Source organism: Leptodactylus fuscus, chromosome 8 (assembly GCF_031893055.1).
Source record: "Leptodactylus fuscus isolate aLepFus1 chromosome 8, aLepFus1.hap2, whole genome shotgun sequence".
NCBI classification, from domain to species: domain Eukaryota; kingdom Metazoa; phylum Chordata; class Amphibia; order Anura; family Leptodactylidae; genus Leptodactylus; species Leptodactylus fuscus.
In genome coordinates, this window is record NC_134272.1 from 29,887,933 (window position 1) to 29,909,197 (window position 21,265).

Sequence of the window (21,265 nt, forward strand, 5' to 3'; positions counted from 1 at the left end):
TTACTGTTCATGGGTGTCCTTAAGTGTCCGTTCCCAAAGATGTCCGACTTTTCAAGCGGACAGAAAAACCTACATGTCGGGTTTTGCTGTCCGCTTGAAAAGTTGGACATCTTTGTGAATGGACAGTTAAGGACAGGCACGGACAGTAAAAGAACGCACCCGATCTCCATTTAAATCAATGCAAAATGTCACGGACACAGCTAGTGTCCGATACTAATATCCGCACAAGATTTTGAACGGACATTAGCAGCGGACACTAGCTGTCAGACACCGACGGTAGTGTGAACGCTCCCTTACAGAAAACTGAAGTTACTAACGGCCAAGGACTGGATGGAGTATACAGGTACATTGTGTGTCAGCTCTTTACAGGTGTTACCTCACTCTGCTCCCAGTCACATACATTACCACTAATTGTGGGTTACACATGTACTTACATTGCTTCTAATGGAAAAGAACATGTGTATCCAGGCAAATAGTAGTAAGCGCATGTGGCTGGGAGCACAGTATGACAGCACCCCTATGTTGTGCTATATGACTTTAGTGTAGGTGTCGTCGGCTTTACAATTATTGCCCGGCACTCCGAGGACCTCATCTTTGATTTTTTAATTTAAATCGGCACGCTGAACAGAAAAGGTTGCCTACCCCTGCTATAAACTGCAATGCTCTGCGTGTCCTGACACCCTTCTATCATAACCTACCAGCAGCAACTTTTTACATTAGGTACACAACAGCGCAAGGCTCTTCATTGTCCAGGTCCACTGTTACACATGGACACGGGCGGACCCCACAATATTGGGACATTTCTCTGTGCTGATTTTCAGCGATTTCTGTGACTCTGGTGCAGATGTGAATCCAGCCTTAATAATATGTGCTATATTCGCTCCTCTATGGGATCACACAATAAGCATCAGGCATCAGTAAGGCTTGGGTCACCATAACCCTGTAGCTGATTCACCTGTTGTCCATTCTTGGACCATTTTTGTTAGGTATTAACCCATGCATGCTGGGAACTCCCCACTAGACCATCTATTTAGGAAATAGCCTGACCCAGATATCTAACCATCACAATTTGGACTTTATCAAAGTTGCTCATACCCTTACCCTTTCCATTTTTCCTGCTTCCAGTACATGAACTTCAAGAAGCAACTATTCACTTCCTACCTTATCTCCCCCTTCCTGCTTGACAGATACCATAGTCACCAGATAATCATTGTTATTCATATCCTCTGGGTAGACACAGGGTTAACTGCCCCATCGGTAATAACAGATACATGTATGTCAGGTATACTCTGGTGAATTCCATCCCAATCTCACCTTGCAGAAAAATACGCCCAGTGGACACGCTGCTATTTCCAAAAACGTTGTGGTTATGGAAATCGCAGTATGTCAATTGTACTTACGAAACTGCCATTGGTTTATATAGGTATAATTGAAGCAGAAAGTCCTTGAGGAAACCTCTGCGAACTTTGTGTGCAAAGCTCTGCGGGAAGAACCATAGTGCGTTGCCACCGTGGTTTTTCCCGCAGCTCTTTTTTGCTGCGGCCTGCATTGTGGGGCCTTTGGGAGCCTGCACACAGAGTTACGCTCCGCTCATTCTGAACGTAAAACTCGTTCAGAATGAGCGCGTAAAAACCAGCTCCCATTGATTTCTATGGGTGCCAGCATACGCGCATATCACATTGAAAGCAATAGGGAAAAAAGCCTCCCATTGATTTCAATGGGTAACACACGTATGCTGGCACCCATAGAAGTCAATGGGAGCTGGTTTTTACCCAAGTTTTACATTTAGAATGAGCGGAGCGTAACTCCATGTGCAGGTCTCTTAGTCTAAAACAACCAGATAAAAAATGTCCTCACAGCTTACCCAAAACTTTACACAATTTGTCTCACTTTGTGGGGCTCGGTGACCCTCCCTGGACTCATCGGAGCAGTATGTAAAGTATTCCCAACAGTAATAAAAAATGTTACAGCATCCAATGAAGAAAAAAAATCAAAAATTAAAAACTTTTAATCCAGACTTGTTAAAAAACCATTGTAACTCTATGCTACTTTTTTAACACATCAAAACTTTCTAAGGCCGGGGCCCTACGTGGTGTAAACGCTGTGTTTCAAAAACTGCGGTGTTTTATTGTCTATGTAAAGTGGATGAGATTCTAGCAAACCCCATCCACACATTGCAGAAAAATACACTCAGCAGAAATGTTGTGGTTGTGGAAATCACCGTATATAAATACCTACAGAAACGCTGATTGTTTCCCAATAGGAATAATGGAAGCAGAGAATCAGCAGAGGACAACTGTGGACTTACTGTGAAAAGCGCTGCAGGAAAAACCGCAATACGTTTGCGCTGTGATTTTTCGCCTGAGGCCTGGTTCACATCTGCGTTTGGTAGTCCGTTCGGGTAGTCCACTTGGGGAATCCCAGAACGGAATACTGAACACATGAAAAAGCGGTGAGCCAAGAAACCACACGGACCCCGTAGACTATAATGGGGTCCATGTGTTTTCTGTGCAGTGTCCGCTTAAGTCATGCGGAGAGGAAAGTAGATCATGAAGTACTTTTCTCTCCATACGGAAAACACACAGACCCCATTACAGTCTATGGAATCCGTGTGGTTTCATTGCTCACTGCTTTTTAATACGTTTGGTATTCCATTCGGGGGGTTCCCAAGCGGACTCCCCAAACAGAATACCGAACGCAGATGTGAACCAGGCCTTAGCAATATGTAACCATCAATCTGCTAATATTCCTACCCCTATCTCTTCTTGTTATGTCCTACTACCGCCATATACATGACCCACCACACTGTCAGGTGCTTAAGGTGTAAAAAGTTCAGCTTGGAAGCCAATCAGGTGCTTAATATCAGCTGTCTGTGACCTTCACCCAGTTCCTACAACTCCCTCGGGGGTCTTTATGACCATATTCTTTTAATTGAACACTTTCTGCTTTTTTTAACTTTCACTACTTTTTGGTGGGTGATTTGCGTTATCAGAAGTATTGAAGGTAAGCTGGCAACACGTGCCCGTCCCACTTCAAAGATAATGATGGCATCCTAGGTCTGGCAAGCTATGCGACCCTTGTGTCAGTGCTGGATGGTTTTGTGGTTTTGGAGCCTGGCTGTCTGTGCTGTATCAAGGCCTCAAAGCGAGGTCGGACAGCTGCCTCTCATCACAGAACAGCCTTCCTCATTAGAAGACTCTTTGCCATGGCTCTGTCTTCACTGCAGCCTGTACACACTGCTGGGAGGGCCTGGACCTTTCAGCCATCATTACAAGCCAGGCTTTGAAGTTCTAAAACCCTTTACTCCTACAGGAGCCAGAGGTTGAGGAATGTTTTTAGAAACCTATAATACCGCTCAAGTACAAAAATGAGATAAAATGAATGCAGAAATAGTTGTGCAGCAGCATTTTTACTTTATCATCTTCTCATGTTACACATCTCTATTTTCTGGCAGGAGATCACTCTCACACCATTGCGATGGAGTGTAATGAGTCAGGTTTCCCATTAGAGGTGCCAATGACTTTACTTCCCAGAAACACCAAGGACTGTAGTGTCAGTCATATTTCTATAATATGCAGTCATAGGTGGACGGTCTATGATCATATTGAAGTTTTGTATTATTGGAAACGTGGCAACTTCCTATCTTGGCATTTACTGGTTACATCTTGAAGAAACTAACCAGAGAGAACGGAATTATTTGTCACTGTACAACACTCCCCTCTAGTGGCAATGGGCAGTACTACACTACCAGTATGGCGATTTGCCTTTTTCTTTACTTATCATCAATATATTCTGTATTGCTACCAGTGGCGTAACTACCAGGGTAGCAGCAGTAGCGGCGGCCACAGGGCCCAGGAGTATAATGAATGGAGGGCCAGGGGAGGTGAGGGAACATTAAAAAAACTGTTACTTACCTCTCCTGCGCTCGGGCAGTCTGGGAGCCTGTTTGGGGCTGCATCATTATGCGTCGTGACACAGGCCTGGCTCACGTGACATCTGTACCAACACTGAAGATGGACGACATCAGCGGGGAGTGCACCGGAGCCAGGGAGAGGTAAGTAACAGTGTTTTTCATGTTTGTATCCTCCCCTGGGTATCCGATCATTATACTCTGGGATCTGAAAAGACCCCAGAGTATTATAATTGTTCATGGGTTTCCACAATGGGGAATAATACTGTGGGCAGGGGTCACTATGGGGAATATTACTGTGTGCAGGGGCCACTGTAGGGCACAATATTGTGTGCAGGGGCCACTGTGGGGCATAATACTGTGTGCAAGGGTCACTATGGGGAATATTACTGTGTGCAGGGGCCACTGTGGGGCATAATACTGTGTGCAAGGGTCACTATGGGGAATATTACTGTGTACAGGGGCCACTGTAGGGCACAATACTGTGTGCAGGGGGGCCACTGTGGGGCATAATACTGTGTGCAAGGGTCACTATGGGGAATATTACTGTGTGCAGGGACCACTGTGGGGAATAATACTGTGCACAATAATACTGTCCAATGTTCACCTTGGGGCCCAGCCACTCCTAGTTATGCCACCCACTGCTACAATTCTATATTTAATAGCATTACAAGTAGATCAGTTAATAACCAAAAATCTGCATGAAATATTATCATTGCAACCTCAATATTATTTAATTATAAATTACCCAAATTGTCATACTTCTTTCCTGTTGCTTTTGTAGCGGCAACATATTCCATAGCACCGTACAGAGATTGTCAACAGTCACAACATGAGTTCCTGTCTCTAATTGAGATCACAATCTAAATTCTCCCATCTCAAACACACATTATGCCTCATTTCATAGGAAGCCAATTACCAGATCAGTGTGTTTTCTGACATGTAGGAGGAAACCGACACAAACAGGAGGAGAACGTACAAGCTCCATGCAGATGTTACTCACCACCGGGCCGCCAGACCTGTAATTAACTATCATTACTGACTGCTTATTGCAGGACCTGAGTGAGCCGCCATCATTACCTTCCTATACTTCCATACAAACACTGTAGTTAGCTACTGAGCTGATGGCAGCGGATAATTTCTAGGTAAAATAAGATCCATAGTGGTTTATTGCTTCCAAACAATTTAGAAAATTACATTGTAAAACATGCCTGTGCAGCAATATAGCAGCTATAGTCAGCTCCAAGGGGTACAGAAGCTTAAAGGGAGTCTATCACCTCCTCGAGCATATTCAGCTGCCACCACCATGTCATGGAGCACAATACAGTGATGCACAGAAAGCGAAAACCAGCTTTGAAGTCTTTTGAGGCAGTTGGTGCACTGGGGGCGGGCCTTCAACTCCGGGAGGTCTGCTTTTGCTGCTTAGGTTGGATGGGTGATGTAATAGCAGTGGGAGGAACAAGTCCCACCACATGGTCTGGCATAGGCAGGAGCTGGTAGGGGACTGAGCGGCATGAGCAGTGCTCCCGGGAGCTGAAGGCCCGCCCCTAGTGCACCAACTGCATCTTTGCAGTTTTTCTCTAAATCTACTAACGTGACATACATAACACAGGTATGTGATTTATCACTGTCATGTGCCATGTAATAGGGTGTTGACAGGTGAGTATGCTTGGAAGAGGTAATAGACTCACTGTAACTAGTTTGATATTTAAAGGGGTTGACAGGGGATGTCCGATCACGGAGGGCCGGGTCACCAGGTTTCTCAGGGATCAGTCCTCATAAGGCCTTCTTTTGCACATACATGCAAACACTTTATTTTCCAAAAATAATTTGTTTTAGTGTCATCATATTTTGAGAGCCATAACCTTATTCTTTTTTCATTGACAGGTTTGTGTGAGGGTCTGATTTTTGTTGGATGAGCTGCAGTTTATAGTTTAGGTTATATGCAAAGAAGCAGTGCAATAAAAAAAAAAAAACAGCAATTATGTTTTTTTTGTGGTTTTATTTTATTTTTTAATGACATTCACCATGCAGGATATATACTGTAATGTAATATTTTTATAGTACGGATCATATTTTTTTAATTGTTTTTTTAAGCTTTTTCTCTTAGTCTTAGTATGCTGGGACTTGTATACTAAGGGGCGAAATTAGTATCATAGTATACTGCATAAGGGCAGGTTCACACCAGCGCCCGGTCTCCGCTTTAGCCAATCTGGTGGTTTTCCGTCTTCTGCCCCGAGAAACTGGACAGGGGACGGAAACCTGGCAGTCAGTTTTCAAACCCATTCACTTGAATGGTTTTGCAAAGTGACCGCCCGTGTGCGTCTGCTGTAGTGCCATCTAGAGGAGGCAGCAGAGGCTGGACAGGACAGGAGCATGGACAGGTGAGCAAAAATTATCGATTGCTGCTTATTACAATTACAGATTAGGTTGCAGGCGATTTAAAAAAAACAAAAAAACCAGTTTATTGCATGAGGTGCCGCTTAAGGTCAATGTCTCATGGAAGGTGTGCCCCTGCCTGGTACCCACTAAATTACTGTAAACAAGGGGCCTCTTCACTTCAATGCTCCCACATACACCTGTGTCTACTATACACAGCCACATAGACTTAGAGGTGGCTTTGTCAATTACTGTAATGAGGGTTGCCATAAGGACTGTGGTCCCTTCATTTAGGCAACTTTTCATTTTCATAAATCCATAACTCAAGTGAAGATAACAAACTTTGTAATATACTTTATTTATGGAAATTGCCTGTTTCTTCACTTATTTGCCTATTTCTGTCAATGATCAAATCTGCACAATAGAACTCTATGGAGAAGGGAGGGGAGGAAACAGAGGTATCACCATTATATAGAGACAGTTCTGTGTTGTCAGGAATTAGTATCCAGCTATCTCCTAATAGGAATGACTCAATTCATGTTGTAGACAGCCTCATATCTCTATCTTCCCTGTCTTCTCCCCCCCCCCCCTCCATAGAGCCCATTGCAAATGGAGACTGCACTATGGATTTATAACAAGTAAATAAAAGTTTGCTTACACTATAGACACAACAATTATATTTTTCTACTGTGAAATAATGAGCGCGATCACAACTAAAAGTGACTGTAGATAGAAAACTGTTTGCTTGTTAGAAGGAACAATGGCGTGGAAGCAATATTGTATATTAGTAGTTACATAGTGGAAGTATTTCAGCACAATATCCATCTACTTTGTGTGTTTTGTGCCTACATTTCTAAGAAAAATTCTTGTAAAGTTTTCCATTTGTCTTCTGTTTCAGAGCAAGACAACGTCTCAGAAAGAGGAGGCACTCCTCCCCACCGCAAGGTGAAGGTATTCGCAATTAAATCCTTACTATAAAACTTCATACTTTGTGAGTACACAAATCTGTCTGCAGAGTATAGACAGACTGATGTTCTGATGGACTCCTGAAAACTCTACAGGTTATAACAATTCCAATAATTCTATATTGCTACTTGTAGTGCAGACATCTAAGGCCCGGTTCACATCTGCGTTTGGGTTTCCGTTTGGGGAGTCGGCTTGGGGTCCCCCCGAACGGAAACCTATACGCATTAAAAAGCAGTTAGCTAAGAAATCACACGGACCCCATAGACTATAATGAGGTCTATGTGGTTTCTGCTCGGTTTCCGCAAGAATCTTGCAGAGAGAAAAGTGCTGCTTGCACTAGTGGTCCCATTATCTGCTTCAGACTAGGATCCAGTTATTCCAAATTTTTACTAGACAATAAACTTGCCCCACTTATGTCTAGTGTCTATAAAAAACAGAGTGATTTATTATGCCGTATATTACCATCACTCATGACATGAGATAGCAATGCTGTCTACTTGCTGCTGAATGTGCTCGAGCCATGTGCACCTTGCTAATGTTAATGTACTTTCATAAGTCTAGTTGTAAATTTCTGACATTTTTGTGTTTTGCAGAAAGGAAAGAAGAGCCCTGTAAGCGAGACATCTTGGCAAGATGAGAGTAGTGAAGTTAGTGCTGCTCAGGTGAGTGCTCAATTGTAAAACCAATTTGACCAGTGATAATCGGCCATCTGATGCACAGAGGCATTGAATTTACAGTATGTGAATGGGAACTATTTACATGGCAGATTTTCTGTTGGATGGTCTTGAAGGACCGTTAAAAAATAGGTTATATCCTAGTATCTGTGAAAACGGGCACCCCACGGGTGCAAAATGGCCTTTTGTTCCATGGTCGTGTGAATAAAGGTTAGTTTTGGCTCTAGTACAAGTGCTATAGTGACAATAACAGAATAACTACAAATGTGGTGGGGAAAGCTATTGCTGATTTAGGCGGTGTGCATAGGATAACTTTGCTAAAAGAACACTTTACTATGTAAAACCATTTAACACATCAAGGTCACTGATAGGCTCTCTCCAAAAACAAAATCTCTGCATCCCCAGTGCCAACTACAGGTCAGTCTTTCACAAAGGTCAAAATTTCAAGGTTATTTTTTAATATAGAAGAAGGCAAAATTTGATTTAAGAAATCATCTCCTTCATTACATGTAATTGTGCCAGGAGTAACTGTAAAATAGCAAACATATATCAGAGAAAAGTCCAAGATAACATAATATAGGAGATCCAGGGACTGCAAACTCAAGTTATGATGCAGATAAAAAGATCCCTGACACAGAAAAGGAGAAATCTGAGCACAATAAGAAAAGCTGCTTGCTTTCTATAACTAATATATCTATTTCTGGCTGCTCATGTTATTGCTGATAGGATAAGTACATAGTAGACTTTCCTTACATTGTATGCTGTGAGCTCAGATCTGCCTTGAAGCTCCTGGGCCACAGTGCAGTATCGGTACTTGGATCCCTACCAACCATGTGCAATTTAGAATAGTGGAATATTTTATGTGTTAAAAGGACCTTTGGGGCCCCGTCATCGTCATGGCCCCAGTACCGATTGCTACTGCTGTACCCCCTATAGTTACACCTCTGGCTGTGTAATGCTGCAATATCTTCTCAGTGCATTGTACAGGGAAATTTGAGTGCAGACATGTACAGGCTGTGAAGAGGTACCAGCAGTGGCGTAACTACCGCCGTAGCAGCAGAGGCAGTTGCCACAGGACCCGGGACATTAGAGGCCCGGTGACAGTTGCTACCGCTGCTATCATTATACTCGGGGGGTCTTTTCGGACCCCTGAGTATAATGATCGGCGAACCGGGAGAGGTAAGAAACATAAAAAACACTGTTACTTACCTCTCCACGATCCGGGCAGGCTTTGGCCTAGTTGTCTGACGTCTCATGACCCCGGCCTGCGTCCCGGGCCAACTGCGCAGGCGTCGGAGGTGACGCAAAGGAAGACGACAGAGAAGGGGAGGATCCAGCCGAAGATAGAGGCGTCGCAGGATCGTGTTCTCGAGCAGCAGTGGGGACGCCTCCATCGCATTTTTCAGTGCCCACTCTGCTATACACTGTAGAGATAGTCACATTACCTGTAGGGTATCATGTATTGCTATATGTGTGTAGTGTGGATTTCCAGTGTTTATTGCACATACAATATAAGACTATTTTATCACATTAGGTATATTACCGCTATCTATACTTCATAGTGAATATATATTGCTTAGGAAATGCTATAAGTATTCTAATAACCCAAGAAAACTCTAACACAGCAGAGTAATAGTGTAAATGAATAACGCCTGCTAAGACTGGATAAGATAACTTAGATTGGAATTTAGCACAAAGTAAAAGTTGTAAAGAGTTGAGTGACTTTCGACTTTTTATCTCAGTCTCAGCGCCATTGCTTTACCTTCTCCCTTCTCTCCCTGCCATTTTGGCCATTGCGGTAAAATAAGTAGTGTGAAGCTGTGGATGAAAGAGCATAGAGAAGAACCCAGGCAGACACCTCTGAGCGGTGAGATCCTCTCTCATCTCCTGTATGATCTGGCACCCTGCTGGGAGACCATGCACTATTTATGAATGCACTCTCTGAATATTTACTACCTTGCAAAGTATTCAAGCCTTGAAGTCCTTAGGTTTTATGTTGTCTGGTTTAGCTGATATAGGTGCGCTCTGTCTTTTCACTCCACAAGCCTTTGTGTAGAATTACAAGTGGAGAATTACACCATCTGGCACCGCGCAGAGCGGCGACCTACTAATAGCAACTTTTTTTTGGTGAAAATACCCATATGTGTTGCAAGGAATGATAGTAGCATTATACAATCTATGTTGTATAAAATCAGTAGAGACAATGGGGGAGATTTATCAAGACACAGGTACTAATATACCTTGCGCCACCATAGGATCTTCCTATTTTAGGACGAGGAGCATGCCTCATTATAAATCAAGTGCAGCCAGTATATCTATGCCAGATTATAGGTACTATAGATCATCTACACCATAACATTTGTGTAAGTGATAATAATCTGCTGGGTACGAAGGCCCTTCTCTCTGCCAGGGCATGTGACAGTGGGAATGTGGTATAATAAAAATGCCATTGGCACAAAAAAAAAATGCTCAAATGGCATGACGTAAAAACTTTTACATCAGTTTTCTCGCATATGAGGATAATAAATCTCCACCAATGTTTATACTGTATATGTGGCTACATTTGATCTCATTGTTGTCTTGCAGGCACTTTGGTATACTAGTACAGACACTTAATTGGTTTGTGGCACCAAAGCAAACATAATTTACCAATCTCTGGGATTCAACCACTAGAACCCCCTCTGATCCCGAGAATGGGATCCTGTCTCCCCTGTGTGAATAGAACTGTACTTGCCAATCTCCTGCATGGAGAATGCACATGGGCACCTTGCTGCTTCATTCACACAGAGGAGAAAGGACCCTGTTCTTGGGATCAATGAGGGTCTCAGCGGTCAGACTCTACCAATCAGTGGCTAGGTCATAACTTGGTTTTGTGGCACAACCCCTTTAAGGGAAAATGCTTTTATAACAACAATAAGACCGGCCATAACCTGCTTTGTTGGCACAACTTTTTATTTTTAAAGCATTTTATCTTATAACTATGCATTGTTTCATCTCTCTGTTACTCCTCCTGGAAATGTATGAATAAATGGACAACTGAGAGTTACCCTTCCCTTGTCCTTCCATGGCCTGACACTCAGTCGGACCTCAGTGAATTGCGGCAGTGCTATGTGGTCTCTTATTCTGTAACTGAAAGTGGGTTTGATCGCTCTTTTATTCTACTATCAACCTGCAAAAACAGCACAGGGCTACCTAACATTGTACTCTAAAGCTGGTTGCACACGACCTAACTGGCAGCCATGAATGAACCGCACAAGTGGCGCGCTGGCGAACCACGGATGCCTTCCGTTTACCAAGCATGCTTCCATGGCCCCTTTCTTTCAATGAATAGGAGCTATGGAAGCAGGACCGCAAAATCGGACAGGAATAGGATCTGTTCCCTATTTTGCAGCCCAGACGTCGTCCCACATACGTGACCGTGTAATTCTTGGTCATGTGTACAGGCCCATAGAAATTAATGGATCAGTGTGCTACATGGGAAAAACGAGACTAAATCTCAGCCTGAGACCAGATATAGTAGGACTGAATATGAAGTGCACCTCATAATGGGATCCACTATGTATACAGGATTTTCCTGGGAAAGATGCCATTAACTGATCATTTTATGATGTAGTATTGGGTGGCATATTAGGGTGGGACAGATCTGCCAAAGTGAGAGTGCTGGCGGTTAGTAGCTCCCGATTCATAAAGATCTGAGCAGAAAACCCTTTCTATGAGGTCCTAATAATATATGGAGAATATTTTGCAAAATACTCTAGGGGAGAACAATTGCTCTTGAGTAGGCTGCTTTGCTGTGGGGTCCACTCTTTTGAGAGCAGTGTTGTACCCCAGAAGATGGCTGATCCCCAGATGGGTCCTGGTAGGGTAGGTTACAACTATTCCTGGCCATGGGACTGCTCTTTTTAGGGCACTACTCTTCCCAGCAGGCTACCATATATGTATAAACCCACTGTCCTGTAACAGGAGACTTCAGGGCTAGAATTCTAGTATACTCCATATTTATGCCATCTTTAAGGTAAAAATATGCAAATCTGTTCTCCAGGATGTAATTAGGAGAAAAATGCCTCTGTATGCTGCCCTCTAGGGACAGCCCCCTTAACATCATGCATGACTCAGTTAATAAGTCTACTGACATGATGCGGAGTTTATTGCCAAATTAATATTTCTATTCCAAAAGGAACAGATTCCCAGCTATGGACAGCGCTGTTTCGGTCTTTTGGACCTCCTCAGCATAGCGCAGGGATACTAATTTGGCAGAGTGAGAGACTATAGACCAGGGTCAGGGGATAATCATACACATTAGGGAGAGTGTGTGTCTACATAGGCATACGGAGACTTACTAGTCATTCCTTCTCCGCTAGGGATTCTGGGTAAAAATATGCAAATCTATTCTCCAGGATGTAATCTTTAAGTTATGCTTTATTTTCTAGTTCTACATCAATACACTCACTGGGCTGAATACAGTATAACCCACATCTCTGTTCATCTTTGCTCAATCTATGATTATTATGAAAATACAGTATAACCCCCATGGAGTTATATTTTATATACCTGGAATTAGATTTATACCGTGCTCCAAATTTTCATACAAATTGCATTTAAATGTTATGAAGATGTAATTTTTGTTTTTCAATTAAACTCATGTTTGGTATATTTTGTCTCAGGACTCCTTGGATCACGGAAATCAATCTCAAACACCTGTGATAATTACTTTGCCAAGTGAGGCCAATTAAAGGAAAACTAATTAAGGCCGGGGCTCCACGTTGTGAAAACACCATGTTTTACAGTACCTGCAAAGTGGATAGGATTCTGGCTAATCCCATTCACACATTGCTGCAACTCACAACATGGAGCCTTAGCAGGATGTTCCACATTATTAAGAAGGTCACAGGTTTTAAGCTAAATGAAAGAAAAAGGATATCTCTGCTGCTAAAAAGCATTAAATAGTGCAGTGCATGAATGAAAACATTAGGTATTTCAAGAACAGCGTGATCATCATACTGTACAGACTTTTGTGGCTGATTCAGAACACAGATAGGTTCGTGCAGATAAAGTCATATCCAGAAAGGTTTCTTCTAGACAAATTCATTGAATTAAGAGAGCAGTGGTGAAATGAACGCCTGAATCTCAAGCACTAGAAAGGAAAGGGAGGTGTCCCCCAAAACAAACAATTAAAATTTAACTTTTATTGGGATCTTTAAAAACTTGTGTCCCTCAAAAACATCAGCCACACTGACAATACTATGTGACCCCTCCAGTAGATATGATTGGGGAAACAACAATTAAATATCAAGGAATCAATAATCCTCATGCAGTGCAGTCCACCTATCTCAACATCTAAATCTCAAAGAGTGTGGTGGAATTCACTCTGATGTATGTTTAAATCTCCTCATACACTTCACCACACCCATAGGTATCAAAAGTGGGCCCACAGGTAAGTATTAGGGGCCAAGTAGCTGCTTTACAGGGGCTAAATCAACAATGCCTGACCTCCCTGTCCCATCAATAAGTCTGGGTCGACTGGACAATCATTTCTGGTGAGGCCATATATAAAATACTCCTTTCCTAAGTGATTCATACATTCCCTGTATTAAAGCCATTTGCCCTTAAAGTATCCAAAGCCTAATAATATTGCATTGGGTGTTTGTGTTCTACGCGTTTCACCTCCTAGCTTCTAGAGGCTCATCAGGAACAAAAATGTACCCTATGTGGATTAGATGCAGTAAAAACCGCAGTTCCTAGAGGCCAGATGGTAGCCTCCAGTACTTCAGTATGGTCCTATGGTACTGATAGTTGGACCGCACTGGATTAAGAGAGCAGCTTCTAAAATACCATTACAAAGCAGCAAAAAGGTATTGGAAGCTGCTGGTGCCTTTGGAGTCCCATGAACCTCAATGTGTAGAATCCTCCATGTGTTCTCAGTTATGCATACATCTACTATTCAGCCATTCCTATATAGTCCTCACAAGCAGAAATGGTTGCAGTGGGCCCAGACATACATGAAGACTAATTTTGCAGCAGTCTTGTTTATTTTATTTTTTTTTAATGTAGATTGTGAGCCCCACATAGAGCTCACAATGTACATTTTTTTCCCTATCAGTATGTCTTTTTGGAGTATGGGATGGAAATCCATGCAAACACGGGGAGAACATACAAACTCCTGGCAGATGTTTTTTTTTGCCCTTGGTGGGATTTGAACACCAGGACCCCAGCGCTGCAAGGCTGCAGTGCTAACCACTGAACCACCATGTGGCCCCCTTGTTTACTTATAATGCCGTGCAACCTTGTATAGTCCCAGATGGATGGAGCAGTAAATGGTTGGTAGGCCACCATGTCCCAACAAGACTGCAACGTCAGCAAGGAGGTGGTGGAGTCATGTAGGGCCCTTTAGAATCCCTGAAGGTGTGAAAATGACCTCTGCAAAGTATACAGAGTTTCTGACTGACCACTCTCTTCCATGGTACAAACAGAAGAACCTTAGCAAAATTATCTTGTAGCATCTCTCATGCAGCAAAGAATACCTGAGTCATGGCCTGCCATGGGAATAAAAGGAGAAAAACGCATGATGTGTCCCCATCCTCCCCTAACCCTATTGAGAACCTTTGGGGTATCCTCAAGCACTTAACCATTTTCAGTTCTTTACAACCTATAAAATGTTTAGAAACTCTGTTGCATATAATAATAATAATAATAATAATAATAATAATAATATTATTATTATAATATGGAACAGGGGGATTTATATTTTTTTAATTTTTGAACATAAAATTATCATTGGGAGGTTTGTCCAATAAAACTTGACTTCTACTCTTTGGACAGTTGACTATTATGCTGACTGTCATTTGCATTGACCAATTAGGAAAATCAGAGGAAAATATCATTTGCATAATAATTTGGAACACGGTGTATAATTTACCATATTTACTAGGGCTAATATTCAATCATACACTCTATACAGTGTAGTAGGAAAAGTTATATCTAACTATTATCTAACAATAATCTATTTTATACAACTTTCCGCATTTCCTTTGACATCTTTTCTCTGCAAACGATTTTACGTGTAAGCTGGCCGCGCACATTCATATCTGTTCATTTACCTGATTAGAAGTCTTGTGATACCGCGTCTGTATTCATATTGCAGATTTTTTTATTTATTTTTTTAAAGGAATTTGGACAATATAGACTTGCTGAAAAAATTCACAAAGGGCATAAAGGAGATGTCAGAAGTGGGCAGAAGAAGGACAAACCGAGCAAACTGACTGCGGAGGAAAGTGATCAAAGGATAGAGGATACAGAAGAAAGAAACTCAAGAACAAGATCTCCAGAACAGGTGCCGGGATTCATATAAACACATATCGTCTGCTACTAGATTTGCGATACCTGTCCAGAATGTAATATACATTACAGATTTTAGATAATAGGGTACATTGTCATGGACCGTTTTGGAAAAACAAAATTTGAATTAACATGAAAATTATTCATTTATTCTATTTTAATATATACCTAAAAGTCGAAAAAGTAGCAAAAATGATATTGGTAAAAGGTCAGATTCGACCTATAAACCTAAAATTACAATGAAAATCCTATAGTTCATGTCCGGAGGTAACATCAGAATTACTAATGTTTTCAGACAAAAGATGGGATGAGGTGTAGGTATCCCCCTAGAACCATGATGGTGATCCTATGGCAAATGTGCCAGAGATTAACGTAGAGCCCTCTCTGTTGGCATGCACGCCGTTGCCCTGATAGCTCACTAACGGGGAACCTGGTACAGAATTTTAGGCCACAGCCTACACTGACTGCAGAGTGTGAACTCTGTCCCAACGCAGGCGCGATAACGTATGTCATCAGCGCCTGCAGTCAGAAAAAAAAAGAAGGATGACGCTTTTTGTGGGACTGCATACTAGGTAAGCAGCAGATAATACTCTGTGGAGTATATAATACTGTGTGTGGGGCCTACTGTGGAGTATATAATACTGTGTGGGGGACCTACAGTGGAGTATATAATATTGTGTGGGGACCTACTGTGGAGTATGTAATACTGTGTGTGGGGCCTACTGTGGAGTATATAATACTGTGCAGGGCCACTGTGGAGTATATAATACTGTGTCTGGGGCCTACTGTGGAGTATATAATACTGTGTGGAGAAGTACTGTGAAACATGTAATACTGTGTGTGGGGCCTACTGTGGAGTATATAATACTGTGTGGGGACCTACTGTTGAACTTATAATACTGTGTGTGGGGCCACTGTGGAGTATATAGTACTATGCAGGGGCCACTATGGAGTATATAATAATGTGTGAGGGCCACCGTGGAGCATATAGTACTTTTTGGGGGCCACTGTAGGGCAGATTGTACTGTCTGTGGGCCACTGTGGGGCAGGTTGTACTGTGTGTGGGGTCCCTTCACTATTTATATCACACAGTATCTGTTTTATAGCAGACATGATATTAGCACATGCTGTAATAACATTGCCCGGTCGCTTTAAAACAGATCCTGTGTGATGTAAATAGTGAACATTAATTTTTCAAAAGTACCAAATGCGGAGACCATTTCCCTTACAGTATAAAGTTGTTCTTATCATTGAAAGCTCGGTAAAGCCCCATTTACACAACTGTATATTGCTGGTCCGTAACTGTCCACAAAACTGTGGATCTGCACAGTGTTAAAGTGAAATTGCTCTGTTGGCACTTTGTGATAATTTAGTGGGTTTTGGGTTGCAGTTTGGGCACTTGGTCTCTAAAAGGTTCCCCATCACTGATCTAGGGGGCCGCACTATCACAGCTGAAAGGGAACAATTTTGTTTGAGGGAAAAAATACTGATCTGGCATTCCTGCCATTGCCAAAAATATTTTCCTATTCCCATTCACTTCAGGAATTTGCCCCTAAAAATTGGACAGGAGTCTTCTTTTTTTTCACTAGCTGATTTTTTTTTTTCAGCTTGTCACCTACTGAAATGAATGGGATACAGATCAAGGAAAATTCTGCTGCAATATTCCACTTTGTGAACTTACTCTACGGCCAGTTGCAGATATATAGAAAATATTGGTGAAGCTCTACCACTACAAAACTGGTATATATATATATGTATATATATATATATATATATGTATATATATATATATATATATATATATATATATATATATATATATATATATATATATATATATATACACTCACCGGCCACTTTATTAGGTACACCTGTCCAACTGCTCGTTAACACTTAATTTCTAATCAGCCAATCACATGGCGGCAACTCAGTGCATTTAGGCATGTAGACATGGTCAAGACAATCTCCTGCAGTTCAAACCGAGCATCAGTATGGGGAAGAAAGGTGATTTGAGTGCCTTTGAACGTGGCATGGTTGTTGGTGCCAGAAGGGCTGGTTTGAGTATTTCAGAAACTGCTGATCTACTGGGATTTTCACGCACAACCATCTCTAGGGTTTACTGAGAATGGTCCGAAAAAGAAAAAACATCCAGTGAGCGGCAGTTCTGTGGGCGGAAATGCGTTGTTGATGCCAGAGGTCAGAGGAGAATGGCCAGACTGGTTCGAGCTGATAGAAAGGCAACAGTGACTCAAATAGCCACCCGTTACAACCAAGGTAGCCAGAAGAGCATCTCTGAACGCACAGTACGTCGAACTTTGAGGCAGATGGGCTACAGCAGCAGAAGACCACACCGGGTGCCACTCCTTTCAGCTAAGAACAGGAAACTGAGGCTACAATTTGCACAAGCTCATCGAAATTGGACAATTGAAGATTGGAAAAACGTTGCCTGGTCTGATGAGTCTCGATTTCTGCTGCGACATTCGGATGGTAGGGTCAGAATTTGGCGTCAACAACATGAAAGCATGGATCCATCCTGCCTTGTATCAATGGTTCAGGCTGGTGGTGGTGGTGTCATGGTGTGGGGAATATTTTCTTGGCACTCTTTGGGCCCCTTGGTACCAATTGAGCATCGTTGCAACGCCAAAGCCTACCTGAGTATTGTTGCTGACCATGTCCATCCCTTTATGACCACAATGTACCCAACATCTGATGGCTACTTTCAGCAGGATAATGCGCCATGTCATAAAGCTGGAATCATCTCAGACTGGTTTCTTGAACATGACAATGAGTTCACTGTACTCCAATGGCCTCCACAGTCACCAGATCTCAATCCAATAGAGCATCTTTGGGATGTGGTGGAACGGGAGATTCGCATCATGGATGTGCAGCCGACAAATCTGCGGCAACTGTGTGATGCCATCATGTCAATATGGACCAAAATCTCTGAGGAATGCTTCCAGCACCTTGTTGAATCTATGCCACGAAGAATTGAGGCAGTTCTGAAGGCAAAAGGGGGTCCAACCCGTTACTAGCATGGTGTACCTAATAAAGTGGCCGGTGAGTGTAGATATATATATATATATATATATATATATATATAATATGTGTGTGTGAATGAGCTGTATATCTGCGCGGAGAGACTCTGGATTGTGGCACAGAGTCACATAGGACTGTGAAAATCATGGTCGTGTGTACGGGCTCATAGAAAAGAATGGGTCAGTGGGCTATCCATGAAATACAAGGATAGCACACTGACCCACACAACGGTTATCTGCAAGGGGCCTGATACACTGAAAATTCTCTGCATGCAAGTCCACAATTCCAGATGAAAAACCTGCAGTCTATCCTTCCAATGTGAAGATACCCTTAAAGGGGCTGTCCTAGCTGCACAAGCTCCAGTCATTATGACTTTTCAATAGCGCACATTCAGATGACTGGACATGGTGGGGCGGCATCTGGTCCCTTCAGTGTTTTAGTCATTCTATATACTCTGGCTAATATATTGATGATCCTACTGGCTAGTAATACGGCATATAGAAAGGATATATTCTGATATGACATCTCCTTTATTGTGGCAATAACTTGACTCCATTCAGTATATTTAGGGATAACCAGAATAAAGCAAGGGCACATCAAAGCCTTTTGTACCAATATACTGTACTTTTCTCTATGACTTCAGGAAGGCAAACATTCTTCTGCAGAAACTGATACTGAAGATGGTGATGAAGCCTTTAGTACAAGTACTGAAGATTTTCAGGATCAAAACATTGAAGAAGAAGATTTGTCTGACCAAAACCTGCAGGTATGTTTCACTCGGGCTAGGTTCACACCTGCACCTGGGTTCCTTTTGGGGTTTCTGTCCCCAAATCCGCTTGAAAAATGCAGATAAAAGTCCCACAAGAAGGGCTTTTCCCTCTGCATTTTTCGGGTGGAAACTCAGCGGACCCCATTATAGTCTATGGGATCCACAAATTTCGGCGGGTAATCAATTTTTAAGAGGATTGGTTTTCCGTTTTTCGGGTCCACAGCGGACCTGAAGAACGGAAACCCGATCGTAGGTGTGAACCTATTGTTAACAAAACACCAATATAACCAAAAAGATTTGCAGTCTCAGATTAATGTTATGGGAACCTGTCACCATGAAAGGGCCATCTAATCTGCAGGTAGTGTATAGAGCAAGAGGAGCAGAGCAGATGGATATATAGATGTCATTTATCACTTGTCTTCTCTACTCTTTCTATGCTTAGAAGAAATAATTGAGTATAATGGGCGGTCATGGCAGTGACTGACAGCCTCCCCTCTGTCATACTGAGCTGTCAATCACTGTCAGGACCGCCCACTGGACTCAATAGCAGAGAAATAAATGGATAAATGACAAGTTATATTGAAGCTTTTCCTATGTATCAATCTACTCCACTCCTCCCCTCTCCAACATTCTGCATTTACATAGCAGACCCGTGCAACTGCAGCCTAAATATATCTTATGATATTATATTCAGCAGATTGCTTAAAGAGGTTTTCAAGGGAAATAAAATATTGCTAAATCATCTGAACAAGGGAACCCTGAAATAACAAAACTTTACTTGTATCTCGCAACACACAGGAAATTCTTGAAGATGTCCACTAGGGCAATCAAAATGGCCATCACTGTGGCCCACGTCTACCAGTGACTGGCTAAGCCGGCATGTCCAATTATTTTGTGTGCATGTTGGAGTACGGTGTGTCCAGATTAGAGGGTTTGGGCAGAGGTAATGTTTTGTTGTGTTAGGCGCCCTTGTTTAACCATTTTTTCCTGCAAGAAAGTTTAAGAAGTTGCCACATGTATTTAATTGAATGCATTACACTTTCTTACTAATTCTGGACAGTCTTCTGAGGTATACGTTGAGCCACCACACAGAGGTCCTCAGAGCCTTCCACATGATCTTACTAAAGCCCTGGTATGTACCATGAAAGGGTATGCGGAGATTATATGGGGAACGGTGGCATAACTACCACAGAGGCAGCTGCCACAGGGCCCAGGAGATTAGGGGCCCGGTGACAGCTGCTACTGCTGTGGTTTTCTCTTTTTTCTTAATAGGCCGTTACCGGCTGGAGTCCAGCCAGTAACAGGCCCTAATTACTTACCGATCCTGGCTGGGCCATGTCTTGTATCGGCATGTGGAAATAAACCATAAAAAATGTTTAATTCATATCTCAACTGTATCATTCCTCTACCGCACTCCTTTCTTATCAGATACAAGCAGATACAAGCAGGAACACACCAGAGAAGGAGCCATTGGATTCGTCCATACTGGTATTAGAGGAGGGGGTTTCTTCATACACATATACTGACAAGCTGGCTGACAACAGACACAGTATACTTACAGTATGTTCTCAATTTATAGTCTTATTGTTCTACTGAAAACAACTGAAACCATTCCATATTTTACCTTAGATGTACTCAATGATGTACTTTAAAGGGAGTCTATCATTGGGATTTTTGACTAGGCCCATCTACATGTAGCCCTTAAGAAGGCTATTGTAGGCATACCTTTTGTTTCCAGATTGTTGCTGGCTTTTTCACAAAAAAGTCCATTTCTTCTTCTGCACATCCACGTCATCAGCACGGACCTGCATCGCCGCCATCCCCTTGATTGAAATTCACACCTTCTCCTCCTCTTCTTTGCTTCGTTCTTACACGAGTCTGCATGGCGCCAAGGTGGCGCATGGAGAGAGTACTGTACGCTTAGCCCCACATGCACCAAAAAATGATGCAGGTGTAAACATAGACCTACTGGCTGTTGTAGTCATTTCTAATTATATGTATTTTTTGTAAGCAATTATTTATTTATTTAATAGCAGAACAAATCGGACCAAGTGGAAGAACATGAGCATGAAAGAAACCAAAAGATAAAACGTATCCAAGATAAGCAAAAGATACAAAATGAGGCTGAAAGAAAGCAATGTACGGAAAAAGAAAATCTGCAGCTCTCCCCAGGTGACCATTCATAACCAAGGTTTA

At 42.3% G+C, this 21,265-nt stretch overlaps 1 protein-coding gene across 1 annotated transcript in view; it reads left to right on the plus strand.

Moving 5' to 3' along the window:
• The window catches only part of KIAA2012 (KIAA2012 ortholog), a 106,872-nt gene that overhangs the window by 70,966 nt on the left and 14,641 nt on the right, over positions 1 to 21,265 (plus strand). The window contains exons 13-19 of the mRNA XM_075285413.1: positions 7,164 to 7,240; positions 7,849 to 7,911; positions 9,277 to 9,324; positions 15,095 to 15,259; positions 18,944 to 19,066; positions 20,498 to 20,557; positions 21,103 to 21,241. Of these exons, the coding sequence (XP_075141514.1) occupies positions 7,164 to 7,240; positions 7,849 to 7,911; positions 9,277 to 9,324; positions 15,095 to 15,259; positions 18,944 to 19,066; positions 20,498 to 20,557; positions 21,103 to 21,241 (675 nt within the window). The remainder of the gene's footprint in view (positions 1 to 7,163; positions 7,241 to 7,848; positions 7,912 to 9,276; positions 9,325 to 15,094; positions 15,260 to 18,943; positions 19,067 to 20,497; positions 20,558 to 21,102; positions 21,242 to 21,265) is intronic.